The 22,381-nt window shown below is 39.9% G+C and overlaps 1 protein-coding gene across 8 annotated transcripts in view; it reads left to right on the top strand.

The window, feature by feature from the left end:
* Nucleotides 1–22,381, top strand: part of LOC118220876 (SH3 and multiple ankyrin repeat domains protein 1-like) — a 113,039-nt gene that overhangs the window by 64,556 nt on the left and 26,102 nt on the right. For 5 of the 8 annotated variants that reach the window (XM_035405262.1, XM_035405256.1, XM_035405258.1 and 2 more), the window contains exons 8-16: nucleotides 532–573; nucleotides 1,265–1,381; nucleotides 1,933–2,010; nucleotides 2,237–2,303; nucleotides 2,820–2,995; nucleotides 4,990–5,114; nucleotides 6,383–6,531; nucleotides 8,329–8,442; nucleotides 17,730–17,805. In XM_035405262.1, coding sequence (XP_035261153.1) covers nucleotides 532–573; nucleotides 1,265–1,381; nucleotides 1,933–2,010; nucleotides 2,237–2,303; nucleotides 2,820–2,995; nucleotides 4,990–5,114; nucleotides 6,383–6,531; nucleotides 8,329–8,442; nucleotides 17,730–17,805 — 944 coding nt within the window. The remainder of the gene's footprint in view (nucleotides 1–531; nucleotides 574–1,264; nucleotides 1,382–1,932; nucleotides 2,011–2,236; nucleotides 2,304–2,819; nucleotides 2,996–4,989; nucleotides 5,115–6,382; nucleotides 6,532–8,328; nucleotides 8,443–17,729; nucleotides 17,806–22,381) is intronic. The other 3 variants (XM_035405260.1, XM_035405259.1, XM_035405261.1) reach the window with 1 other exon arrangement.

Below are 22,381 nucleotides of genomic sequence, written 5' to 3'. Positions count from 1 at the left end.
TCATAAAATTTTTTTTCTTAATTATTGCTGTGATGTGTTTCCAAAATGGCTTTAGCTCTGTGGGTACTTTACTATTTTGTCATTGTTATTTGTTTTCCACATGTGCTATTTATGTATTTGTATATTTTATATATTTTTATATATTTACATATTTCAGTCTGCACATATATAGCAAAGGGGTACAGAATGTTGTGCTACAAAAGTTATGTATCTGGCTGCGTATATGAAATTCAGAGTGAGGCTCAGTACAATACAGTATGTGTCCTTATTGCTGTGTCACTCTTAATGCACTGGCCTGCATGTTATTTGTCTTAACTTGTCTTTATCCCTCTGTCTCTTCATCACTTCTGTTATGTGGATATGGAGCTCCTATTATAGCACTTTGCTCCTTCTCAGCCTCTTTCCCCTCCATCTTCTGTCCATTTTTCTCTTCTGACCCTCCCCACCTTCTCTGCTTCTCCATCCCTCCACTAGGCCCTCACTCATCCCTCTCCATCTTCTCTCTCTCCCTCTCTCCCTGTTCCCCCATAGATCAGGGATGAAGAGGAGTACGGAATGCAGGAGATACATAAGGTACTCATACTTCCATCCCTTCATCTCATCATTTTCACCATCATCCCATCATCACTTCATAAAGCTACAGTAGGACTGAGAAGGTAACTAAGAACTTTAAAGGAACGACAGAGAGAATGTTTGTGTTGATGTATGTGTACGCTCTGTGTTGATCTTTACTGTTTCAGTGAGTATATCTGTTTACATAAATAAAACATGCCATTTATGTTTACAGAGGTCTCTGTCAGTGTCATATCTGTATATATTTGTTCATGCAGTGTAACTTGTACAGTACTATATGTGTTTGTCTAAAAGTTCGTTTTGTCCTTGAAGTGATGTGCTGTTCTTATTCTGTTGTAAAATAGCGGTAACTAAGTGAAGTGTCTAATGTGTTGAAAATGATAAAGTCTCTACCTGTCCCCCCTCCCTCCTCACATGTGCGAGCACACACACATAGTGACACACATACAGTACAAGCATGTACGTGCACGGAGGCACGTACACACACATGCACGAGCACACACACACACACACACACACAGACTACTTCTTCATCTCGTATCCTTGTTCTTTGTATTATATCTATACCCGCTCTCAACAGTTTCCCATAATTTCTCTTCCCCTTATCTTTTTCTCCTTCAGCTCATGCTGTTTTCTTATGCTTCTTCTCACCTTTGCTCTCTGCCTTTTATCCTGATTTTGCCTCTCTCAGGCCTGCCAGAATGGTCATGCGCAGCACTTGGAACACCTTCTATTTTATGGGGCAGACTACAGTTCCCAGAATGCCTCAGGAAACACTGCCCTACACATTTGTGCTCTGTACAATAAGGTAACAAAAATCTCATTATACACATAATACACGTTAGTACAGAAATAACTACACACTGTATTAAAGATTACATCAAAACTTCATGAGTGATGCACCCAGCTGAGACACTTGTGCAGACTTCGGTGGTTTGTGCTACATACCCGGTCAAATCTGAACAATGCCAGTGCTGTCTGTGGCAGAAAATCCTGGCCTGGTAATACATAATTTGCTTGCAGACTACTTACGCCTGCTGTAATAGTTATGGAAATCCGCTATTAGAAGAAAAGCATGCAACTGGCTGTGCCGATTTTGGAGAATGCACATGCTAATGTAAGCTCATGTGTTTCCCTCCTGTAATGATGGGGGATGTTGCAGCAATGATATGGATAAGGGGGCACAGTGTGAATAAGGCATTCCAAATTGAGAACAAATCACTCTAAAGACTTAAAAATTAAAATAGGGGATGAAAATATTGCCTGTAGCCAATGTGTAAGACAGCACAAAGTCAATCAGTTTAGTTAACTCAAAATTTCACTGATGATATCTGATTGGCTGCTGCTCTTGACTGACAGGAAAGTTGTGTCCGCATCCTGCTCTATAGAGGCGCCAATAAGGAGGCAAAGAACAAGAATGGGCAAACCCCCTTCCAGGTAACTGTGTGAACACTCGAAATGTGTGCATGTATTTATGTGGGTATGGTGGGAATTGCATATCCAAATTGTTTTTTTGTTTTTTTTTGCATTCAAGACATTTGAAAATATTGAATTAAAGAAGAGTATAGAAGTAATGCTATTTGTATCCATAAGCTTTGCAATGAATATGTGTAATAGTTTTACAAAAAAAATGTGTTACAGTGTGTATGCCTGTTTGTTGCAGGTAGCAGTAATGTCAGGCAATTTTGATCTTGGAGAGATTATTAAAAATCACCGTGACTCAGATGTAGGTAAGTCTAGCATATATACATTTATAAATCAAAGGAATCATTATATATTAGTGTCTGCTTAAATTACTTTGTGTTCATTGTGCATTGTGCTTTGAAAACTGCCTGCATGTATGTGCCAATACTTATTTATACTCTGTACACACATTTGTGTATCCCAGTGCTTGTATGTATCTCAAACAGTCTGGCATATATTTGTTTTATTTATGTCAGTGTCTGTATATGTGTATGTATAGGTATGTTTGTGTGTTTGTCTTCATTTTGAAAGGTTTGTATGACTTTATTGTCTTCTGTGTTAAATGTGAAACTTTGATATTATGTTTGTCTATTTTGCATCATTTGAGTCAACCCCTCTCCTTTTTTTTCACCACTGTAATCTCCTATTTGGTCTTTTGGACAAAGTGATATGTTTGCGCTTTACATAACTCTGCTGTCCTCTGTTTGAGGCCTTAGGATGATGTTTGTCAACTTTAGTAATTGTTTGACCTGTATCTCTCCCTCTTTCCCTCCCACTCTCAGTGCCCTTCATCGAATCACCCAAATATGCTCCTCAGAGGCGTGAGAGTGCTCGTGTCCTTGCTCTTCCCCATGCACACCCACACCCTCTTCTCCGTGCCAACAGCGATAACACTATGAACATGCCAGACTGGATGGCTGTGCCTAACACTTCTGGACCCAACATTGTGTCTGTACAGGTAGAGCATTGAGGACTTCATTAAAAGTATTGTTGTCTTCAATGGCACTGTCTTAATTTGGTGTCTGTAAACTGCATGAATGCAAGTTCACATTAAACGTCAAATACAAAATATGCTCTGCTGCCGTAAGCAACATTGTCAAAGTAAAATTATAATTTTGTTTAATATGTAATGTTAATCAATGTAAATTGTACTGGAACAAACACAATACTGTATTAATATACTGTACATCATAATGAGCAGCTTTAAATAGCAAATGTAAAATTCAGATTCTTATTTTCCAAGGTGGCTTGGCTTAAATGATCACAGCATGTGCTATACTGTTTGGGACTGGGGCTTGGGCTGTGTTTAGCATCTGCATTTACTGAAGCTGAAACAGGTCTATATTACAGAGAGGTCTTTGAGAGATAATTAACCTGCTTAAGACTGTTATACCATGCTTTTGTTCTACACTTTTATATTAAAGAGAGGTCTCTGAGAGTTTAGCAGAAGTCTTTGTCCCACAACCCTGCCATATAGGCAACATCTTTAGCCTTAGTGAGGTTATGGGCCTGTTTTATGGAGATGGGATCGACAAGGCTGGCCCTCTGAATGGACAGGGCCGGCTGAAAAACAACATATGAATTGTGGTGTCTGGCATCATGCAGTTTTTGGTATAAGAGAGCCAGTGTTTCCCAAGTGTTACCCAGAGGCGTTGGCAAGCATGACCGTGTTACCAGGAAGGTTAGGGCCGTGGTTTCTTCCCTTTTTGGTACTGCTTCTGTGAGGCAGCTGCAAAAGATGGAAGTTATGCTCCTGTCTTTTAAAACAGCAGAACATGCTGACTTTTAGGAACATTGGCAAGAAGGCTTGCTATTTAATTTATGTCAAAGCCAGTCACCAGGCATTGTTATGGTGTCATGGCTGTTTAGGCCAGACTGAGGGCATGTTGTTGGCAGGCCCTGTATAAACCTCCCATAGAGAAGTAGACAGCTTTGCTACAGTGGAAGTTTCATGGGGCAATCCCAACAGACATGTGCCACATCTTTTTCCAAGAGACCCAAAATGTCTTAGCTCATGTGTTTGTTCTGTACACACAGCTCAAAGGTCTGTTTGCATTATTTGGGCAGTGGTTTTGAGACAGGAATTCTCAACTAGGTTTTTTTTTCATTGTGGGGTTCAAGTACTGTGTTGTGGTGTTGGTGAATTACTTGCTTGGCCAAGCAAAACTATCTATACGGCTGTCAAGGAAGAACTGTGGTATGGGGATGAGCACAGTGGATCTGAGAGCTATCGCAGTGGCATAAATTTGGGGATTGAGTTTGCTTTTTACCACCAACTTGGGTGCAGTAATGCAGACATGCTGGTTTATATTTCTTCTTTTGTTTGTTTTTATTTCAACTTCGGTAGGTGCTTTGTACATGGCTAAGGGGAGCTACATGCATGCACCATGTGTCCTGTGTTTTTGTCATGTTTTATCTGAGGAAATGATCACACTTTCTCTATCTCTCTCTCTCTTTCTCTCACTCAATTTCTTTGCTTTATTGGCAGGATAACTATAGTCATATTGCCAAAGCAACATACAGAACATACAGGAATATGGCAACCACATACACAACATGTAACAAGTATGACTTACAATACTCACAACAAACAAATAAACATATTGACATAGTAAAAAAAAAAAACATTAAGTAAGGCATGAAGAACATAACAAAAATGATAATATAACATTTCTTCTCATTTAAATGAATAAGTACACTATAGTTTAAAAATAGGAAGTTCATGATAAGTTAACCGTTTTTAAACAAGTGAACAAAATGACAATAGTAAATAAATTTACATTTCAAATATAGATATCTGATGCAGTGTGTCCTCTTCATATCTCTCATCTTGTGGATGCCTGTGGGGCTATAGGTCTTTCTTCAAACATTATTAATACATTTTTCTTGCCACTCGTATTTTGAAAGTTGTGGACGACAGTGTTTGTATTTTTCTCTATCTCTCCCTCTCAGGGGCACAAGCCCTCAGGCTCCATTCGCAGCTCCAGCAGTCCCCGTGGTCCCCGCACTCGCTCCCCATCCCGGGGCCGAGGGGCAGAGAGGGAAGACAAGAGCCGGCAGGCCCGCGGGAGGCAGGGGTGAGAGAACGCAGAGGAGGGAGGACGGATGAAGGGAATGTGCTGTCTTTAACTTGTGAAAGTGTACATGTAGCTTCTGCTGCCATCCGTCTAGTTCACTTTTCAGTTTGTATTCATACCTCAATTAATGTGCTTTTTGAAGTAAAAGCAGATCAAATATACATATCAGACTTTGCATCCATGTGGAGTTCTAGTGATACTTTTTTGTAGTGTTATTAAACATTAGGAGAAACTTAAATATTGACTTAATCTTACTGTTAATGTATCTGAAGTATGCATCACCAATGCATCATCTGTATTTAAAATACTATTTTTAAAAGTATTTACTGTTAGTACATTTGCAATATATATGTCACAATATTTCAACTTCACTGAATATCATGATTTTTTTTTTTTTTTTTTACCTCTCAGCTCTTTTTTGTTCTCCTGACCGTTCATTCATCTCTCTATAAAATATTCAAGAAAATTCTACCGCTATAAGTTAGCTTCTAGTAGAATACAGCTAAACAAATTCCCTACAAGTCCCTGTATTTTTTCTGTATTGTTCCTTTGTGCTCTGGGATTCTCTCACCTCAGTTAATTAATTATTTTAATTTTAACAACTAGCTAGCTAGAGGAATATATGGACTGGAGAATATGAAAAAATGACACACTGTTTTGTTCTGTGAAACTGGTGTTCAAATGTATGTTTCAGCGCAATGAACACCAATCAGTTGTATTACACATTCAAAGCCATAATTTAATCTGTTGGTTTAAATTGTAGATTTATAGTATGTAAAGCCCTGTGTGCTTTTGTCCTTCACTGCCATGTCAATCTTCCCTGAGGCACTGATAGTCAGACCTTGAATGTCTTCCCTGAGCTGTGGATAGTAAGACACACTTGTGATATCCTCTAGGACAGGGGTGCCCAAACCTGTTCCTGGAGATCTACCATCTTGTCGGTTTTCACTTCAGCCTGAACAAAGCACACCTCATTCAACAGCTAGAGATCTCATTGAGGTACTAAATAGTAGACTCTGGTTTGCCAAAATAGGGTTGAAATGAAAACCTACAGGATGGTAGATCTCCAGGAACAGGATTGGGCACCCCTGCTCAAGGATATCACTGCCTAAAGTTAAACGTATTTGCCTGTGATCTGGCATTCTATCTGGTGTCCTTCTGGAATATCTTGACTCTGGTCGTATTAATGTTCACTGTCAGGGCTGAAGTCTGGCAGTAATGCTGTAATCATTCCTCCCCCCCTCCTTTCCCCCCTCCCTCCTCAACAGGGTAGCATCAACTGGCAGTGGTGGGCCATCTGGGGGCCAGAGGAGGCGTCTCTATAGTGCTGTACCGGGACGAGTCTTTGTGGCAACACGCTCTCACTCTGCTCAGGGAGAGAGGGAGATCAGCTTGAACAAGGGAGACAGAGTGAAAGGTACAAAAAACAAAGATATTATTTACTACATTCCAATTGAGGAATGATTACACGAAGAAACGTGTTTGCCATTTTTGTGACCCTACCCTTAGGCACCCTGTGCCTCTGCACTTATCACAAATAGCTAGTTACATTTGTATGCCATCCTTAGCTGCTATAGAAATACCTCTAGGTGTGAGTGTGAATGTGTGTGTGTGTTGGTATGAGACAGAGACAAGGGTCACATTATTCTTTGAATATGTCCCCCTGAAACTGTACAGAATATACATAAACTGACCATTTTCTGAAGTAGAAACAGCAGTTTGTTACCAGCTGAAGGATAATGACTATGTGAGTAAGTGATAAGGGTATAGAGAATATTTCTGGACACTTCAGAAAAATTATTATTGTTTCATTGTAAACATTAATATTATTGTCATCTTTGTTGTTACATTCTATATTGTTCTATTAATTCCCAGTAAACAACCATTGTTGTTAACGGCTTTGGCAAAACACTTTCATGTAATTCAATTTAAGGGCCCCTGAAACTGAAAAATGAACTGAAATTGATATAGACACAGAAAGTCAGAAAAAGACAGAGTAAGGTGGGAGGGTAAGAAAGAGAAGATTTCACTTTATTGGTTGCATTAATTCCAACCTACTGCCGGACATCTGGACTTCAAACCTGGAATCCATGCCATGCCATGCCATGCCATGTCATGATATACTGGCCACAGCCTGAAAGTGGGCAGGGAAGTACATGCAGTACAAAGCCTCCAGTACAAAAAGAAAATATATATCCACTATATTCAGTGGATTAGAGCCATGTGGGGTGTGGCACGGTGGCGGGTGCATCTACCCTTGGGTGAGTGACTGGAAGAAGCAGAAAGGACAAGCACAGCGGTTACAGAAAATGTGCATTTTTGGCAAAGGCTATAGTGCTCTCCTAAGTGATGGCTTAAGAGCAGGAGGCACACCAAGGTGCGGTGATGACAGAGCTCCAGGATCCAGAAGCCAGGTGACCTGAGGGACAAGAACAGTTATGGATGAGGAAACCGCTGGAAGGGAACCTTTAGAAGGCTCTCATTGCAGAGCCACAAGGCAATTCCAGGCAGGCCGTCAAGGTGAGGAGCCCTCAGCTGGACCAAAAGGGACAAGGCCTCATGGCCTCCTCTGGGAGACTGACAATGGCCACCTCTTGCAGAATGGCCATGGGGAGGCCCACAGTGTTTAGCAATGAAGCACTGGAGTTCCAGAAGCCGTTGGTAGCCTGGAGGGTTTGTGGAGTGCTGGAGGCTGGGAGATCACTTGAGGTTGAAGGACTATAGTCTGGATGTGGTTAAGGAACACAGCGACCAACTGTGGCAGTGGAACAATTGCTCATAGACATGCAAAATCAGGCTTCCTTTTAGTCCTTAGTTAGGGAAGCAGGAGTTGATAAACAGCAATACCGCTAATTACTGATTAGTCTCAGGTGACCATTCCTGAGTCTGGAGCCATTGCTATCGAAGCTAGGCATCCCAGGCTGTGGGTGGGAAGTGTAGTTTACAATTTACAGCAGCTGAAATACATGAGCAGCCCTCTACAGAGATTAACAGTGATTATATTTGAATGAACCATCATCATCATTATTGTTATAATGATGATGATGAATCTTATGCTTCTGCTGCTGATGATTATCTTTAGCATGAACAGTGTATGTTTGTCTGTAACCTATTCAGATTGTTTCCTCAATGTCAGTACTGAGTGTGCAAGAGGGAGGATTCTGAACAGTGTGTATTTGTCTGTAACCTATTCCGATCCTTTCCTCCCTGTTAGTACTGAGTGTAGGAGAAGGAGGATTCTGGGAAGGCACCGTGAGGGGTCGGACTGGCTGGTTCCCCTCGGACTGCGTAGAGGAGGTGGCAGCGCGTAATCAGGAAACCCGCTCAGGTTAGACATGAACGCCGTCACCTCTGTCACATATTGAGAGGATATGCACTACAGACTCACATATGTACTTAGTAGGTGCGTGTTGGAAATTAAATTATGACCACAAGTACAACATATAACCTGATATAACTTTGGTACTGAAAGATCTGCCTGATACTGCATATTTGAATTAATGTTATAATAGCTCCATCTAACCTATTTGATGCTTTTGAGGTCTCATCTTAAATTTACATAGAAAACAACTGACTTTTTGGTTTATTTGAAGCTATTTGAAGTTTATTTGCAAACACCTTAAATTTGCTATCACACTTGTTATTGCACATCAGATTTTGGGGATTGAACTCCCCAAACTGTTTTTGAGATTGACTGGCAATGTCCACTACCATAAAATGTTGTCTTTAAGAAGTAGTTCCATTCAAATGGTCTTTGTAAATTCATATGCATGATGTCATGTGGCAGCTCACTTAAAAACATCAGTATCAACTTGTGATTGCAGAGCTTGAAATGTATGATGAGGAATGTCTTAAGTGTATCAATATTGAGCTAGCTAAGCAGTTTTGTGTTTATATTTATTACATTTTGAGAGTGCCTACAAAGTATGTTTGTGCTATGTTAGGTTATATTTGCTCCCACCTCATCACATAGGTGCTCAGTGGAATGAAGACTGCTTTGCTGCGATTTTGCTACAACTGTATTGCTGCAGTTTTGAAGCAAATGGAGTGGATGGCTAGCTAGCTATCCATGGATGCTATCCAGTGCTATCAAACACACTGTAATCCCAAGAAAAAAAGTAATTCCAATACGAAGTTACATGAGTGACAGCAAACCCATAACACTGTCTTGCTACTTCTCTAGAATGTGATGGACTAGAATGAGTGGCAGGTTGCTATGTCGTACGTATCTATGGTTTGGGCTATTTGCTGGAATCATGAAATAGCATTTCAATTGCATTGTAAACTCATGTTTATTATGGGATGGCAGTGGTTGTTTTCTAGATATTAGTCTGAACCTCATGTCCTGCCAGGGAGACGACACCTCTTTTGCTGAATAACCTTTAATTTTGAATGCAAAATATCTAATAAGAATAAGTGAATGCTCTTGTTCTATTTTTTTTTTTGGTTTGTGATCACGGTATGTAAGGGATACTCCACAATGAGGTGTGCAGTTATGTTAGGAATAATCCACGATGAAGCGTGTGTTAAAGAGTTTTAATGCATGTCATGGAGACAAAGAACAACCCGACGCAAAGTAGAAGGTGGTTGCCTCTGTAGAGTGTGTTCAAACGCTTTAACACACACCTTGGAATGTATTCTTCCACTTATACCATGGTCATTTGCCACAAATTAAAATATAAGGCGGGACTGTTCATATTATGGGGGAATTCGCCCCCAAAATATCAAATCTTGTGCAGACACTAACTACTTGAAGCCTACGAGGTGGCGCCTGCCTTCCAGTACTCACTAAGGGAAACAAAGTTCCTTCTGCCTGCAGAACATGCAGCTAGCTAAGCTGAAAATAAGAGCATTCACTTATTTTGTTAAACATTTTGGAATCAGAATTCAAAAATTATGAAGCATGGTTGCCATTCAAGGGATACATGTTTTAAATTATAAAGATATAAAATGATTAAACATTGCACATATAAACACCAAACTGCTTTAGGAGACATTGGGTAGCATTACTTTGGAATACAGCTTCTTTAATTTATGTGAGGCAAGATAGCCTGTATTGTTTGCTGTAGAGTAACTCAGCGTCATTTTGATATCAATACTTTTAATGGCAGGCCTATTAGCCAGTTTGAATTAATGACTTAAAAGACAGTGCTTTGTAAGTGTGAGTAACTTGGCATTTTTGTATATTGAAAACGTGTTTTAATGAGATATAATTTCTTTTTGTAATGTGTTTGTAATGAGTAAGTGATAATAATAATTCATATATAAATGTAGGCTATGACAGACATGTACATTGCACTCGCAGAATGATGACACAAGACTTCTGGTGCCACATATTTTAAGGAAAAGATGCAGTTCTTTTTCACTGCAAACAAAACAGAATAGCTTTTAGCTGGCCACATACAGAGACACTTGGTTTCAGGTGGCTTAGCTTGCAATTATTCCAATAAAGCTTTCTACCAAGCACGTTACAATACTGTTCTGTATCGCACTCTTTTTCTCTAACAGAAATGATTAATGTCATGGAAAGTACTGAAGCCCCGTTTTTACAATGCATAAATAAGCATTATAACATGGTTCGTGAAGAACCTATTACATAGCTAACTAACCATGTGAGCAACAATATAGCCTGTGGCTAGAAGGTAGTTATATTACTAACAAGTTTAGCAAACATTATTTTACAACATTGTTGTGTATAAGCAAGTAAAAGTCAACAGGAATTTGTATGCTTACTAAAAGTATTTAAAATTTGTGCTGCGGCTTGCTAGCACAGAAGCTAGTTATATTGTTAACCAGTTTAGCCAACATTATTTTACAACATTGTCGTGTATAAGCGTGTAAAAGTCAACAGGAATTTGTATGCATACTAAAACCATTGACCTCTATTAGTGAAGCCTTTTACCCCAGTGGCTACAGAGTGAACTGCAACGCCTGGTTGCAAAAAGAACTTGAAACCCCGCCCACCCAATGTTAAGTCAATAGGGAAAGCCTGAAAAGAGGCCAATTTTCTCTGAGGAAATATAAAGTAAATAGATTTTTTACACAAGAAAATATGGTTAACTAGTTAATTCCATCCCCTGGGTCAGATTTTTAAAAATAATTCTGCCAAAATTCCCAAATCTGGGTTAATTTCAATGCCTGCAATGTGGCTTGTCCTACTACCGTATGACCATATAAGGATTTCCCCATCCTCGCAGCGAGGCAGAGTGCTTCAGCGGCAGATGTGATGCTGTGTCGTTTTATTCCGATTAGCTAGCTACATACGATCTCGCCATTTTAAGTCCAAGGTCCAAAAATGTTGTATGCTGCGTTCAACTGTACTAACCGCTATTCTAAGGATTCTTCTCTCCAGTTCTTTCGGTTACTACATTTGAGACATTTTCAGATAAACAAGGTTCTATGTGAAAATGCAATTTCTGACCATTTTGGGGTTTCGGTTGATTCTCATAAAGTCTCGTCTTTTATAATTTGTATATTTTGTTGGTGAAATCAGATTTGTAAGCAGTTTTGAAGCTTCTTTAAGAAGACAAGCTAGAGGGATTTACTTAGCTAGGGAGAGCAAGCTTACTGTCTTGCTATAGATCTATCTATCTAGCTAACTTGCTAGTTAGTTATCTTGTGATATATCTGTCTAGCTATCTAGAGTTCTGTTATCTATCTGTCTATACTATCTATTTGATCTATTTTTCTATGTAAATATCTTAACACTAAATGTATGTTACACAATTAAATTTTTTGAAATGTTATGACAGTATGGTTCTGTGGTTGCAAGGTCTAGTTGAGCCCTAGTTTGGGCTTCATGTGCCAGTGAGCACTAACCATAGCAAATCAGTGGGTGAAGTCATGATCACTTCATCCATATTTTTATATGGTATATGAGCTGACCACATACACAGACACTTGCTCTCAGCTCGCTTAGCTTGTAGCTAATATTCCAGCAAAGCTTGCTACCAAGCAAGACGTCCTGTGCCTGCAAATCCAACACTGACTGGCGGTCACTGCCGTCTATTAGCGTCAGCTGGTATCGCACTGGCTAACACAGAGACAAAAATATTCTTGCAGTAATATGTATCTCATGAAAAACACGTTCTTCAGTATGCAAGAATGAGAAGTTACTCTCACAAAAGGTTGCTAAACACGCTGAAAATACCAAAAGCGGAACTGTCATGGAAAGATTTTACGGGTGCAAAAGCAATATTTTAAATGTTGTATTTGTAGTTAGGCAGCAAGCCAGTGTACCGAGTTTAGATATTTGCTGCTGTCGGAGGGGGGGATTGAACCCTCTCTCAGTCTTGTAAACAGTTCCAACCAAAAGACAATTGCACTACCCAGTAGGCTACACTAGGCTAGGCCAGTTGATGCCAGCCCAATATTAGCCGGGCTTTATTTTTTCCCAAATACAAATGTTATCTCCAAATCACAGATTTGGGGAGTCACCCCAACATGCCTTGCGGCATGACATCATCTTCAATTTCTCAGTTCAGAATAATTGAAGCTGTCCTTATGAGGAAAAATGACATTGTTACCCCTACTGCTGGAACCCCGCAAGTATTTCCCTCTGGCAAGCAGAACCTCTGCCATAGAAGCAAATGTGTTAATGGAACCCTAAACCACTGTAGCCGCATAGCTAGTTACAGTATGTCAGCTAGATATGTAATTTCCTTCAGCTCACTATTTAATGTGATGTAACAACACTAGCGGCCACACACACTTTGTCAGGCAAATTAAACGTCCAGTGCATTTCCGAAAGCATGTGGACACCTTAACATCACACCCATATATACTTGTTGAACATCTCATTCCAAAACCATGAGCATTAATATGGAGTTGGACCCCCCTTTGTTGCTGTAACAGCCTCCACTCTTCTGGGAAGGCTTTCCAGTAGATTTTGGAATATGGCTGCAGGGATTTACTTCCATTCAGCCATAAGAGCATTAGTGAGGTTGGGCATAAAGCCTGGCTTGCAGTTGGCATTCTGATTCATCCCAAAGGTGTTTGATGGGGTAGAGGTCAGGGCTCTGTGCAGGCCAGTCAAGTTCTTTCCCACCAAACCATTTCTTTATGGACCTTGCTTGGGGCATTGACATGCTGAAACAGGAAAGGGCCTTCCCCAAACTGTTGCCACAAAGTTGAAAGCGCACAATTCTCTCAAATATCATTGCATACTCTAGCATTAAGATTTCCCTTCACTTGAACTAGGGCCCAGCCAAAACCATGAGAAACACCCCTAGACCATAATTCCTCCTCCACCAGACTTCACAGTTGGCATTATTCGGGCCAGTACAGTTCGCACTATGTATTTTACCAAACCCAGATTTGTCTGTCAGACTGCCAGGTAATGAAGCGTGATTCATCACTCCAGAGAACGCATTTCCACTGCTCCAGAGTGCAATCTTAGGCTTGTGTACAGCTGCTCGGCCATGGAAACCCATTTCATGAAGCTCTTGACAAATAATTCTTGTGCTGACATTGTTTCCAGAGGTGGTTTGGAACTCAGTAGTGAGTTTGCAACCAAGGAAATTTTTACGCACTACATGCTTCAGCACTTAGCGGTCCCATTCTGTGAGTTTGTGTGGCCTACCATTTTGCGGCTGAGCTATTGTTGCTCATATGTCTCCACTTCACAATCATAGCACTTACAGTTGACTGGGGGCAGATCTAGCATGGCAGAAATCGATTTTATTATGCACAAGATATAACAACCCAGTTGCAGTTGACCATAAATTGTTAGCTAACATTAAATAAATGTAATTTAAATAGCTAGCTTCATAGCTGTTGGTTATTTGTGACCTACTGTACCTAGCTTATGCAACTCTTTGGTTTGGAGACCAAACTGAAGTTCCTTTGGGGCTAATCCTCATTACGTGATGATGCTGTGATGCTACTAAGGGCATCACAAGGACCTGATACAAATCTCATTTATTTATTTCATAACCAATCAGAGCCAATCTGTGCACCTAGTCAACACAAACGGTTCAGTGATTTTCGATCATGTTTTTCTCCTTTTGGTTCTAGAAAGGAGAAAAAATAATAATTGTAATCCAGGAAAAATGTAAATTGTCATTGTCTTCTATTGATAAGGACACTGTGAGCTTTTGGCACCTAATTCGCGCTGGAGCTAGTTCGAAGAATTTCCTCAACACCCATGGGAAATACATGGCAGAGCTCATCAGTAATACTATTTCGGGGCTGTAGCAGCCATCTATCTACATTGGCTGCTGAGAAGTACAGTGTACAACCATGGATGTTTCTTTATGATGTCTTTAATTCATTTGTGTGGCAATTAACTCCCCCACCATCCTGTAAACCAGCTTGGATCAGGCAGGGTTGTCGAAAATGTTGCAGTTTTCAAGGTTAATGAATTTTTTGCTCGTGTTAACTGTGCCACTTAGTTGATAGAACACACACCTCTAGTATAACATGAAAATGACTAGATTTAAGATCAGGTTTCCTTTAGTGAATACTGTGAATTATTTGCTAATGTGTCATTTTAATACTTTTTTATTTATTTATTTACAAGCGGCCAAGAAATATTTTTAAATGATTCTTGCAAAAAAAAAAAAACGTATAAAAGCCTGTGCTGAAATTGGCTTGCTTTCCTCCTTGACCAAATGCCAGGTTTTCAGTGGGCGGGGTTGACTGGCTATTTGTTATGTAACAAAAACCTTACATCCAGTGAAATCTTTTCTACGTGTAATATGTAACTCATGCACTTTGTGCCAGTTTTGTGCGGATAAGACAAGCTAAGTTGAAAATGCCTAAGCAGTGCCACTTCACTGGATGTGGAGAAAGCAATACACTTTTTTATTTTCCCAAAAATGAAAAGACCTAGAAGAAACAGAGTGACCCAAGGGCACTGCAATATTAAAATAACTTGTACAGTTAGTATTTGCAATGCCCATTGTACAATCTTCCACAGGAGGTCAGCTGCCTGCTTTTCAATGCAGACCACCAGCTGCCCTTTGGGATAACATCTAGGCCAGAGAACTCAGTCCACCTTGAAACCTTCATTCCTGCCAGAGTGCATTTAAGCACCACCTGGCTTCACACAATTGAAGTATGCTGCCTTCTTCTCTACTACTTCAAGCTCCTCTAGCTCTGGGGTTGTTAAAAGGAATCCCCATCATCATATCCTATCTCCCTCAGGAGGAGAGACATTAGTGGTGGGGAAGCTGTACTCACATTCATCATCCCAATGTTCAGAAAGACTATGGTCCTCAGCAAGCATTCTATAGGGACCCCCACACCTCCTCCACCACCTGTTGTAATATTCATGTAGACCTGATCCCAGCCAACCCTCAACACCTCAAAGGATTTACTGGAGGCCTTCAGAAGATGCACCAGCTTTATACAGGCAGCCTCACACATTCTAAATCTCAATCTGGCTGAGAAAGGAGTCCTTGCAGTAATAACACTGTTGAAGAAAAGGGGCTCGAACAGCCACATCACTGGCATGCCACCAGGTACATGAGTGGGTTCAAGGACCCGCCAAGCCTATAGCACTGACTCATAAAATGCTCTGAGTCCAGTTGACTTTGCCTCTGCAGGCCTCAACAGGAAAAGATGCCTATCATAACCCAGGTCTTCTCAACAGCAGACATATCATATCCAGCCAGTTCAGTCCACAGTGATACAGCAGCTTCTGTGCCTCCTGGAGCCTAAAAGCAATCACCCACAAGGCAGTGTCACACACTGACACACACTGGAAAATACAGAACTGCAGCCCAGTGGTGACCAGACAAGAAAAAATCCAGATGGATCTTCTCTAAATCCTCAGTCAGACCATGTGGTGGATGTAGAGCAATCAGTCTATGCCACAAAGTCAGGTAACCAAGTTAATGACTAATACCCTCCCCCAATGTGACAGCTGGGATAGCAACCATTTCCATTTTGACAGTCTGGCACATATCTTCTTCACTACACCCTCCCAATCCTTCCCCTGATAAGCTTCAGTCCCCAAAAATACTCCAAAAACCTTAATGCTTTTCCTCCCCCACATAATGACAGAATGGATGCTGGCCTCTTCCCCCATCTACCAGTCTGTGAGGCCACACTCTTCTCTCAGTTGAACCTGGCAGAGGGGGCATTTCCATAGATTCTCAGACTCTTCCCCTAAAACCAGAACATCCCTCTGGCCACTAATAAAAACATTAATTTAGTCAGAATAAGCCGATAAAACTAAGACGAGTCCCTGCGATAACCCCAGTAGGGGGAGCCCAGTGAGCCTGTCCCTCAACTGACACAGCAGAGGCTTTAACATTAAACTGTATAGCTGGCCCAACATTGGGTACCCCTGCCTATGTCCCTTCTGGACTGGCACTGAACATGCAATCGATTTGTGGCGGCCCGACTCACACAAACCAGCAAAGCTGCATTCCTTGTGGAATTGATGAGTAAGAGGAGAGGGACAGTGCCTATGTAAAAGCTCAATCAAAATAGCGGGAGCAAGGGAAGGAAAAACGGTGTGAAATTTGTTATGACTGAAGAAATAACGTTTTTAAATATTGCACTTTGTGTTTCTTGAACTACTTTCTCCATTTTGTGTTTTGCTTTATGCACATTTTAGTGTCTGTAATACACCCTGGCACATTTTCCCTTGCCTATATAACAAAACCAATATAAATTAGAAATAAACATCTTGAAATTGATTCAGTCATGTCCTTTATTTCACAAAATAGATTTTGCAACATAATGTTTCATAATCTTTATGAAATTAGGTCACTGTGGGTGCTGAAATCGATGCTTTAGTGGTGGATAAGCCTGACGCAACTGGGCGTCAGGCTTGATGGTTTAAGGTAGTAAAAAATGTGGTCTTTCTAGTGTTAAGTCTGTTGGATGGGAGAGAGAGTGCTGAACCGAGCTGCCTATATAATATGATTATATATAACTGATGTATTATATAATTATTCAACTCCAACGTATTCACTTTCCACTTAGCTACCATAGGGCTGACATATACCAAGCTAATACCTTATGTGGTGATTAGCTAATGATACCTTCATAGATGAATGCATATTTAGAAATTATACCATTCATTTAAATCATTTTAATTATTTATATGTGCTTGCTCAAAACTGTGAAAATGTCTTTACCTCGCTGGTATCTAATTTATCTACATACAGTTTGAGTAGTTCTGTACCTTACAGGATTAGCTAATGATACTGTAATGTACAGGTATAATATTGTAGCTAGTGTAGTTGCAGTAACATTAATAACAGTAATGCATTGTACAGGTATAATGCGGTTGTGCAATAAAGGTATAATACTAGCATATCATATAGAACCAGCTGACATTTGTGGAGTTTGCGTTCAAGAAATGACTTGAGAACCATTTTCTTCAGGGAATAGCCTAAATCTTCTTATCGAGCCAGAATACACAACTGGGGGACTCTAAACGATCGTGACTTCTGTAACTTTGATATGTTATTCTAGGTAACTATGTTATGGCTAGCTTGCAAAAGATTTTCACAAACTGTTCAGAATTTTATATGAACATGAACCTTGCTTGATACCACTATTTTACTATTTGTACTTTGTACTGTCTGTACGTTCTCCTGACCCTTTTAAGCTTTTAAAAAGCCTGCAGGTGTTAACGCTTATGTGTTCATGTTACAGAAAGTCGCAGTGAAAAGGCCAGGAGGCTGTTCCGTCACTATACTGTTGGATCATATGACAGCTTTGATGCCCCAAGGTAAGACCTGACCAGCAACCGGTCCTCTAAACTATTAGGCTCGTATTAGTATTTAAACATGGCTTAACTGGGCTGTATATGCTTTGTTTTGGGCTGGGCTTGGGGTGTGGTGTGTAATATTTTTATATAGTTACTATAGAGTCAGATTGATGATGCTAGGATTTATTGAGATTTAAGATGTTATAGATCAATAGATGATAAATCTTATAAGATTTAAGGTTCATTGTGGGTTAACTATGTGTGTTACATAAAACTACGATGTTTGCTGTCTTACTTGGAATGATTTAAGCTACTACACTATAATTAATATTGGACCAAGCTTATTTGATAAATAACCTAATCTGCTATACTAATGATTTTTTTGGTGGTGAAACAGGAGGTGGGTTTTTGTGCTATTGCCACAAGAGGATCAGGAGGATTTTTTTTAATGTACATTGATTTTCAGTTATACACGCCATTGAACTTTTACTATTTTTACAATAGCTCAGAGCCTAGATGGTTGGGGTGCCAAACGTGACCTGAAATGCATTAATTTCTGCGTCTGCTTTTCCCCAATATTACTCTTCACCCGCAACCCATGATTTAAATGACAAGTATGCACGTATTGTGTTTTATTTAGTGGTGTTAAACATTTAGCTAGCTAACCCAAACAACAAAAGAAGTTTGGGTTAGCTAGCTTCCTAAAGTGTGGTTCAGAGATTTTCATAGAAAAAGGAAATGGCTACCTCACCACGTTCATTATTAGTATGGGGCAGAAAAATGCTTAATCTGGTACAGGTATTATTAAACATACATTAATAAATATTAAACATATGTCATTTTCACAACATGCATATTGTAGGACTTGGATTGAAGCAATACAGCAATACTGAACCAAACCTTTTCGCATTTTTACCAGGGGAACAAGCTGGTTATCACCATCCTCTGCATTTCATCATTTGGTGTATTGCCCTCTGTGTGTCTGAATAGTTAAGCCACCCCACTGATTTCTCTGCCTCAGTCTGTAATTTTACATAGACTGAGCTCAATTCGCTGAATCTCACAGTCAAACTTGTATTACATTTAGTAAATGTTTGCAATGTAGTATAAATTAGGCATGTGCTAAATGCAAAACACATTTAGAAATTAATAATTTTCACCAAATGTACACAATACTAGAGATTAGCCATTTCCTACTACAAAAAGATGGAAAATGCAAACTTATTAGGTCATGAGGGATGAAAAGTGGTATTTACCTTAAATGTGGGAAGAACATTGAAACAAATGGATTTCATTCATATTTCACACCCTACAGTTGACAGCCAGGTGGTGCTGTTACTCTGTTGCCTATTCTGTAACATACAACTCATTGACATAACTCTGAATAAAGACTGTAAGGACAATGTTTGACATATACCTGTGACCTACGGAGCCTGTGTCAAAAGAGACTGCCGTCTGGTCCATACTACCTTTGGCTGGGCTGCTGCAGAGTGAAGACGTTCATTTTAATATGCCATTATTAAATGCCAGAGTAATTCACTGGGAACATATCTGGTTTTGTGATATTAGCCAGTTTATACCTGGGAGGTATCGTATCTAATTTGCAAAGTGGAGATATGGTAAATTGCCTAAATGGGCTGACTGTAACATACAGCTATACAATGTTTGACTGGCATAGAGTAAAACAGGCAAGAAAAGATTTTATGTTATGCTGTACCCATCTACACTTGGTAAATCTTGGTCTGCATATCAGTTGTTGCTTCGTCCGCTATCTTCTGAGGTCTTGTAGAATCTCAAGGATAATTTGATCCATTATTATCTTTCACACTGGACGGGGTATAACAGGATTAATTTATGCTAGTGATCCAATTTGATTTGTCTATGTTTTGTGAGCTCTGACAGTGAATATCTTGAGACTTTTAAAATCACTTCTGAGATTATGTTTTAGTGAAGCGAATTTAACAGCATTGCACTGTTTGTGCTAAGTGTAATCTCTAAGCTGCTCCGTGGACAACGGTGTGCTGTACTGCCCTGTACTGCACTATGCTGTCATGGTCTGCAGTGCTGTTTCCTCTCTTTCCACTGCACTGCACTGTGCTATTTCAATGTGAACTGTGCAGGTTCAATGTGACCTATGGTGTGCTCTGTGATATTATTCACATTGGTGTACTGTACTTGTTTGTACAATGTTGTGCAGTGAAACATTGCATCCTATTTCATTCAGAAACACCGGGTTTTCAGCTCAAAGTAATATGTACATTTACAACTGTTACCATATTGCTTTCTCTGTATTTGTAACTGTACTGTACATGAGCAATATATAGATGCTTATAAATAATGCTTTTATGCAAAATCTTTGTTTCCTATGTACAATATAAAAGTCTAGTTCTGACATTCATCTATAACATTCTAACAGTTTGAAATTACTGTGTAACCCTAACTCAAACGCTAGTTTGCAATGCAGTATCATTCTGACATCCTATTATACACAGAATACAACTCCGAGTAGAGAGTCGCGAGATGAAAGCTTGTCTTGAAACCCAGCTCTGGACCTACATCTGTTTAAATCCAACTGTGTGAATGGGTCTTAGAAACTGAAGTGGCTTTTGATAAAAAAAGTCAGCAAATTAATGAAAAAGTGATAATCCTCTTTTCCTCCCCTCCTGCCCTCTAATCAACTCCAGTCCCAATTCTGCTACAGTATCAAAGCCCAATCCTGAAACATATCGAGAATCCAGTATCATACTCTAGTTCTGACCACCTGAATATTAAACTGAAATTCTGACAACCAAATATTTACTACGAAACTCAATTCTGACAGCCTCTTATACACACTGTCATCAAACCCCATTTCTGACAGCCAGATACACATTAATAAATCCTAGTTAATGACAACCTGGTATACAGTATCAAACTCAAATTCTGGCTCTATCAAACCCAATTTCAGAAAGCGTGAAATAGTTTAACATTCCAATATAGTGTATAGTATAGTATGAAATACCAGTTCTGACAGCCTGATGTAAAGCATGCTATGGATTCATGACAGTCTGAAATGCGCTATCAAACTCCCATTATGTAAGTCTGATACATAGTATCAAACCCCAATTCTGACAGCCTGTTATATACTATCAGACCCCAATTATGACAGCCTGTTATACATTATCCAACCCCAATGCTGACAGCATATACTGTAAAGCTGATCTGATTCCCTCTCCCTTTATCTTCACTCCTTTTTTACCTGTGTCCTTTCTATCAACTGGTTTTTATCCCTCACCCTTTGTAACCTCATCCATAACTCTCTTCCCATTCCCCCTCTCTCCCATTGATTCCCCTATTTTCATTACTTTATCACTTTTTACTCTACTGCTCTGTTTTTCATTTCCTCTCTTTCTCTCCCCTGCAGTGTCTCCATCTGTGTCTTCAGATTGGAGGTCAGACACTGAAGGTCATTCAGAAGGGACACAAGATTGAGGTGGACAGAAAAAGAGAAAGAAGGGAAACATGGATAGGAAAGTACAGGGGAAGGAGAAAGAAGTTGCAAATATTGGAAATTAGACATGGAAAGAAGGGGGAAGGAAGAGAAGGGAAGAAGAAATGAGATAAGCAGACCATATAAGAGACATTGAAAGAATGATTTGGATAAAGAAATAGAAAGAATGAAATGATTCATGGTCATGGTTGGTTGATTTTAAGCCAGGTCCATAATATCAGAGGTTTGGTTCCAACTGTTGGGTTGGATTGTGTCCCAGCTATCCACATTGCTGTATCATTGTATGGCAGTTAGGAGCAGCTGGTGTCCTGCACAGAAATAAAGGATGTATTTCTCAACTGTATCATACACATTGATTGACCATGTTGTATAGAGTGAGAGTTGCAGTTGGGCTTATGGACCCAGAGTAGAGAGTCGCGAGATGAAAGCTTGTCTTGAAACCCAACTCTGGACCTACATCTGTTTAAATCCAACTGTGTGAATGGGTCTTAGAAACTGAAGTGGCTTTTGATAAAAAAGTCAGCAAATTAATGAAAAAGTGATAATCCTCTTTTCCTCCCCTCCTGCCCTCTAATCTTCTCTTCTATTCGCCATCTTTTTCTTCCGAATTCCCCCCATCTCATCCACTTGGCAGTCCCTTCAATGCTTCTTCACCCCTCTGTTTTCTGTTTTTTTTATTTCAGTTTCTTTATTTTCTTGCATGCACTCCAAACAAACTTCTTCTCCCAGGTAAAAAGCATAACAGTTAATGCAATGATGACAACTTGTACTGGCAGTCTCGCATGCAAACTCCAAATACTAGAATCACAAGGTAATCGCTGTGTGGTGTCAGTAAAACTAGCAGAAGCCGGCATTCAGGAAAGCCACTCCCTGCACACATTACTTCTCTGGGGCAGCTGGCTGGCATGGGGGAAAGGCAGAGGGATTCTCATTCGCTAGTCATCACATTGGCTCTTGAATCATGTGATTTAGTGTACTTTGGGGGGAGAAGTGCATTTGACTCTCATATATGATCCTGAATCCCAGTGCCTTTTCGTTTCCTGTGCACTCATTCCTTTTCCTTTTCTCTATCTGTGTCCTCTCTCCTACAAACATGCTGGATGCACA

The sequence above is a fragment of the Anguilla anguilla genome, chromosome 2 (assembly GCF_013347855.1).
Source record: "Anguilla anguilla isolate fAngAng1 chromosome 2, fAngAng1.pri, whole genome shotgun sequence".
NCBI classification, from domain to species: Eukaryota; Metazoa; Chordata; class Actinopteri; order Anguilliformes; family Anguillidae; genus Anguilla; species Anguilla anguilla.
Note: the sequence above shows the minus strand (reverse complement) of the source record. Positions and strands in the feature narration are given on the sequence as shown.